Source organism: Primulina huaijiensis, chromosome 2, assembly GCF_012295235.1.
Source record: "Primulina huaijiensis isolate GDHJ02 chromosome 2, ASM1229523v2, whole genome shotgun sequence".
Taxonomy (NCBI): Eukaryota; Viridiplantae; Streptophyta; class Magnoliopsida; order Lamiales; family Gesneriaceae; genus Primulina; species Primulina huaijiensis.
In genome coordinates this window covers 3,489,159-3,494,220 of record NC_133307.1, presented here as the reverse complement: position 1 = coordinate 3,494,220, position 5,062 = coordinate 3,489,159, and the positions used below count along the sequence as shown (strand labels likewise).

At 29.9% G+C, this 5,062-nt stretch overlaps 1 protein-coding gene across 1 annotated transcript; it reads right to left on the bottom strand.

Annotated features, from left to right (window-relative positions):
• Nucleotides 1–1,578: 1,578 nt before the first annotated feature.
• LOC140971892 (fructokinase-like) lies at nucleotides 1,579–2,046 on the bottom strand. The gene has a single exon (XM_073434423.1). The coding sequence runs from the start codon at nucleotides 2,044–2,046 to the stop codon at nucleotides 1,579–1,581; it is 468 nt and encodes a 155-aa protein (XP_073290524.1).
• Nucleotides 2,047–5,062: the final 3,016 nt, after the last annotated feature.

The following is a 5,062-nucleotide window of genomic DNA, read 5'->3' as shown; positions in this document are numbered from 1 at the left end:
TGTATGATGTCAAGTAATATTAAGTTTTGTGTAAAAATCTAGATATTATATTAAAATTAAAATCTTTCAAAATAAATTTCGTTAAGATTATCTAATAATCAATTGAGTAGGTCTCTTATGAGACGGTCTCACGAATCTTTATCTGTGAGACGGGTCAACCCTATCGATATTCACAATAAAAAGTAATACTTTTTCATGGATAACCCAAATAAGATATCTGTCTCACAAAATACGACCCGTGAGACCGTCCCACACAAGTTTTTGTCTAATCTCAATTATAATAATTTTGCCTAATCAATTATAATAATTATTTGCATGTGATAATTTTAGCGAATTGATAAGATATAGATATTTTTAACATTGATAGAGTTTTTGTTCAATATTAAATATATATATTTACATCTACATATAGAAACATACACGTGTCTGTCTGTATGTATGCATGTATGTATATAATATATATATTTAAATATTAGGTATGAGACAGACTCAAGTATCTTTTTCATTAGACAGGTCAACACAATAAAAAATAATATTTTTGACATAAAAAATCAAATTTTTATATAAATGATTTAAATAAGATATCTGTGTGATGAAATTGATTTATAATATTCTGGGAAATTTTATCTTATTGAAAAGAGACAATGTTCTATCTATCCACATGTTAGATTCTCAAGAAATATACAAAAGATTCAAGATAAATAATCGGGATACTGAAATCAGTTCCACTGTGGGGACCCTCCTTTATTTGTTATTTTTCAGGTCCGATAAATTGACTTCTGAATCATTCAATCCATTAGTTGGAGTCAAATCGGGATATTATCGCGCGGATTTAACCATCTTAACAAATCTCTCTCTCTCTCTCTCTCTTTAGATATTTCAATTATCAAATTTTCACTACTAATATGATAATTAAATTTTATAAAAAAAAATTTATTATCGTACCCAATTTTTATAAAAAAAATATTAAATCGTACATTATCAAAATTCTATTTATGTTCTCTAAATTGGAGAAAATCAAACAATCATAAAAATCTAGTCCCTTCTGAGACGGTCTCACGAATCTTATATATGAGACGGGTCAACCCTACCGATATTCACAATAAAAAGTAATACTCTTATCATAAAAAGTAATACTTTTTCATATCTATCTCACAAAATACGATCTGTGAGACTATGTCACACAAGTTTTTGTCAAATCTATAATATATTCGAATTCAATGATTTATCTATTTCTGATTTAATGAAACCAGATCGTCCTTTCAATTTTTATTTTTATAAAGTTATTTTACTTAAATTTCTTATCTTTACACTTTGTACTTGTTCTCCTAAAATTTTTATAATTTTTTTGATATTCTGACTTCATTTTTCTGGCTCGGCTGGGTCATGCATGTGTAAAATATCCATAATTTGATAATCTATATTAGAGATTCTACAATTTTACCTTTTTTCTTTCAACTTTTGCATATATTTCTCCACCAAATATCGTAATTAATTGTGCAATTAAAATAAAAAAAAATTTGACCCAAGAATTAAATGAAAGATAAAACAAAACAACCGAAAACCACGAAATGATAATTACGCGTGTTCCCCACGCGACTCCATCACAATCCAAACGAAGAACAAGAAGAAAACACACACACTTACAGATCTGATGAGATCCAAGTTGAGTTCGTCAGGGTTGAGCAGCATGTCGGCGCTGGGGTTCCTGTAGAACATGAACTCACGCTCCCCGTCGGCGCGTAGAGTTACGAAGGCCAGGGCCGTCCTCGCCCCCTTGTCGAAATTGACGCCGTCGGCGGAGACGCCGTTCTCCTTCAGTATCCCTGCGAGCATGTGCCCGAACTCATCGTCCCCGAGCTTCCCTACGAAAGCCGCCTTTCCGCCTAGCCTCGACACGGCTATGGCGACGTTCGCCGGTGCGCCGCCGGGGGCTTTCAAGAAACCGGGCGCCTCCGCCAGGGACACGCCGGAGACCGTCGGGACGAAATCGATCAACATCTCCCCGAAACTTACGATCAGATTGCTGCTGCTTACTGGAGCCATCGCGATTGAATAATAGGATCTTGGTGAACGAATGAATGAATGAACGAAAAGTAGGCTTGAGGGGTCTCCTATATATAGTGAAGATGGTTGGACTTGGTTGAAGCTATATTTATATTGTTTTCATTAATCTTTATCCGATTATATATTAATAAATTTAAACATTATATATATATATATATATATTTATTTATAAATTTTTCGTAATTAATGGATATTTCTATTTAATTTTTTTAAATTTTTTATTCTAAAATATTAATAATAATTCGAAAAAGGAGTGTTATTTATGTTGTAGGGCCCGTGGGAAAAAATATGGATAAAAAAAGATAAGAGTTTCTTGGGAATTTAAGATTAAGATAATTTGTAAATTAGATTTTGTCTTCTCTTATTTATTATCCGTTCATTTGTTTATTTATTTATTTATTATTATTATTATTATTTACTTTTATATTAGTTTTTTGTTGACTTTTTATTATGCATAATTTAATTTATAATCTTTCATGTGTTTCGCGTAATATCCTCGTATATTACGTTTTCGGTTTTTCCATACATGCCACATGCCGATCAGTTCATAATCTATTGAATAGATTGATTTATACCTCAAAAAAAAAAAAGTGTTTTGTGAGACGGTTTTACTAATCTTTATCTGTGAGACGGGTCGATCATACCGATATTCACAATAAAAAGTAATACTCTTAGCATAAAAAGTAATATTTTTTCATGGATGACCCAAATAAGAGATCCGTCTCATAAAATAAGACCCGTGAGACATTCTCATACAAGTTTTTGCCAAAACAAAAAAAACAACAATGTAAAAAGATCAAACTTTGGGAAAAGAGTAAATTTCGATGTATTTTTCGACTCATACTTACAATAAAAAGTAATATTTTTTCATGTGGGACTCACAAAATTGACTTATGACATCATCTCACAAGAGTTTTTGTATTTTTGAACATACATTTTTTTTTTAGAAAACGTATCTCGATATATCTATCTGAATCTCACTGTTTTAACTATATATATATTTTTCTCAACTTTTATTTTCTTATTATGTATACTTAAAAATATTGTATAAGTTTTGGATTGTAGACTAACGGAGCGGGTCTATCGTAACTGTAGCAAGACTTTCGTGTCTTTGTAGAGTGAATCACTACACAAACCACATGAATATTTATCTGTCGGATAAATCCTACAAAATCATTTTATATTATAATCAATATCATTTGATTTGCGCATGATACGTGTATATATATATTAAAGTTTTAAAAATAGTTTTCATATAAAAAAATCAAGAGATTATATTAAAATTAAAACATTAGAAATTATTTGTATATTATATAATGGTAAAATACAAATTTATATATAGAAAGAATGAGATATATATCTTAATAGAAAATCTATCTTCATTCATGATCATATCATAACACTCTTCCTTAAATGATTATCTACACAACAACTAATTCGGTGAATCTTTCATTTGACAAGATGGTTGTTTGAAAAATTCATGAAGAGTCAAGTGTTATCTCGTTAAAACCTTTACAATAAAACTCAATGGGAAATACTTGAGCGAATGAAAAATAGTACATCAATATATATTTCTTTTTGTATGTTCTCTTGATGATGGATGTGCCCCGTTAAAAATTTATTAGGAAAAACTCAATGGTATAAAAACTCGGAAAAAGAGTAGGACATCTCATACTTATGTCTAACCGCCTCATTAAAATTTTGATATGAAAAAACGCTCGAGAAAATTCATAAACAAGTCATACATAATATAGTCTGAATTACTTCCCATATCGCAGACATCGCACGAAATCTATAAGTCATTGCTCGGTATTCGTATATTTTCTCAAAATTTGATATTAGTAATGCCCTTATAAAAGATCGGTCACATCGTCTTCAATTGATGTTTATATTTGATACTCCAAGATCAAATATATTTTGAATATTATCAAACAATCATTAATCGATATAACATATCCATATACAAATATTTTTTTGTAGTGTATTATGACCAAATAACATGTATTCTTTCTGAGAAATATCGAATTCATAACTCAATTTTTTTTCTTAATATTTTCCAAATTTTTCATCATCCATTTATATTTTAAGTACTTGATAGTTTTAGTAAACTTTTCGGGAGTATCTACTAATGTGAACGAATCACATGTGTCCGGACGGTCTTAATCCTCATAATGACTTTTGTCATTTTATTGAAAAGATAAGATTGAAGGTAGAATCTCTTTCTATTTGTGCTTCAAATCATTCATGAATTTTTCTGTGTATATCACTGTTTAATCGTCACATTCATAACAAGTAAAAACATTTTCTTATAATCGACTTCAAGTCCTTTAAAACCAAGATAGTCATCTATTACTATATATCTAAATTAAAGTTGAATCTAATCTGAACAAATAATTTTAATAATTATCATATTATAAATTTCCATCATCATCATATTTCTTAGTATATTACAAAATTACTCGTATTTGAAAAAACAGCCGTTATAGGTCAACAACGACTCATTTGATGACTGAATTCAAAACCGTCGCTAATTAAAATAGAGACGGTCAAAACAAAACTACTCATATTTGAAAAACAGTCGCTATAAGTCAACAATGACTGATTTAATGACGGAATTCAAAACCGTCACTAATTAAAATATATGTGGCGCACCCCAACTGATTTAAACCAACGGCTGAAATAAAAAATGGCGCATGCTTCCACAATTGTACTTACATGTTGAATTGCGCGTTGGATATTCTTCCTTAACATTATTAATTGAAAACATGCTTAGGTATGTAATTATGATTTAATTTCCAAAGCTCCAATGTGTTCTGTCAAAACAAAATTTAAGACCAAAGCACTCCAAATGTTAAAATCAGTGGAAACACTGAAATGAATATTAACACTAACAGATTCATCCAGGAATGGATGAGTAACATCAAAATCAGGCCAAACAGTTAACTGGGAGAATTCAATGAAGTTGCTGTAACATTGAAAATAAAAATAAGAAGAC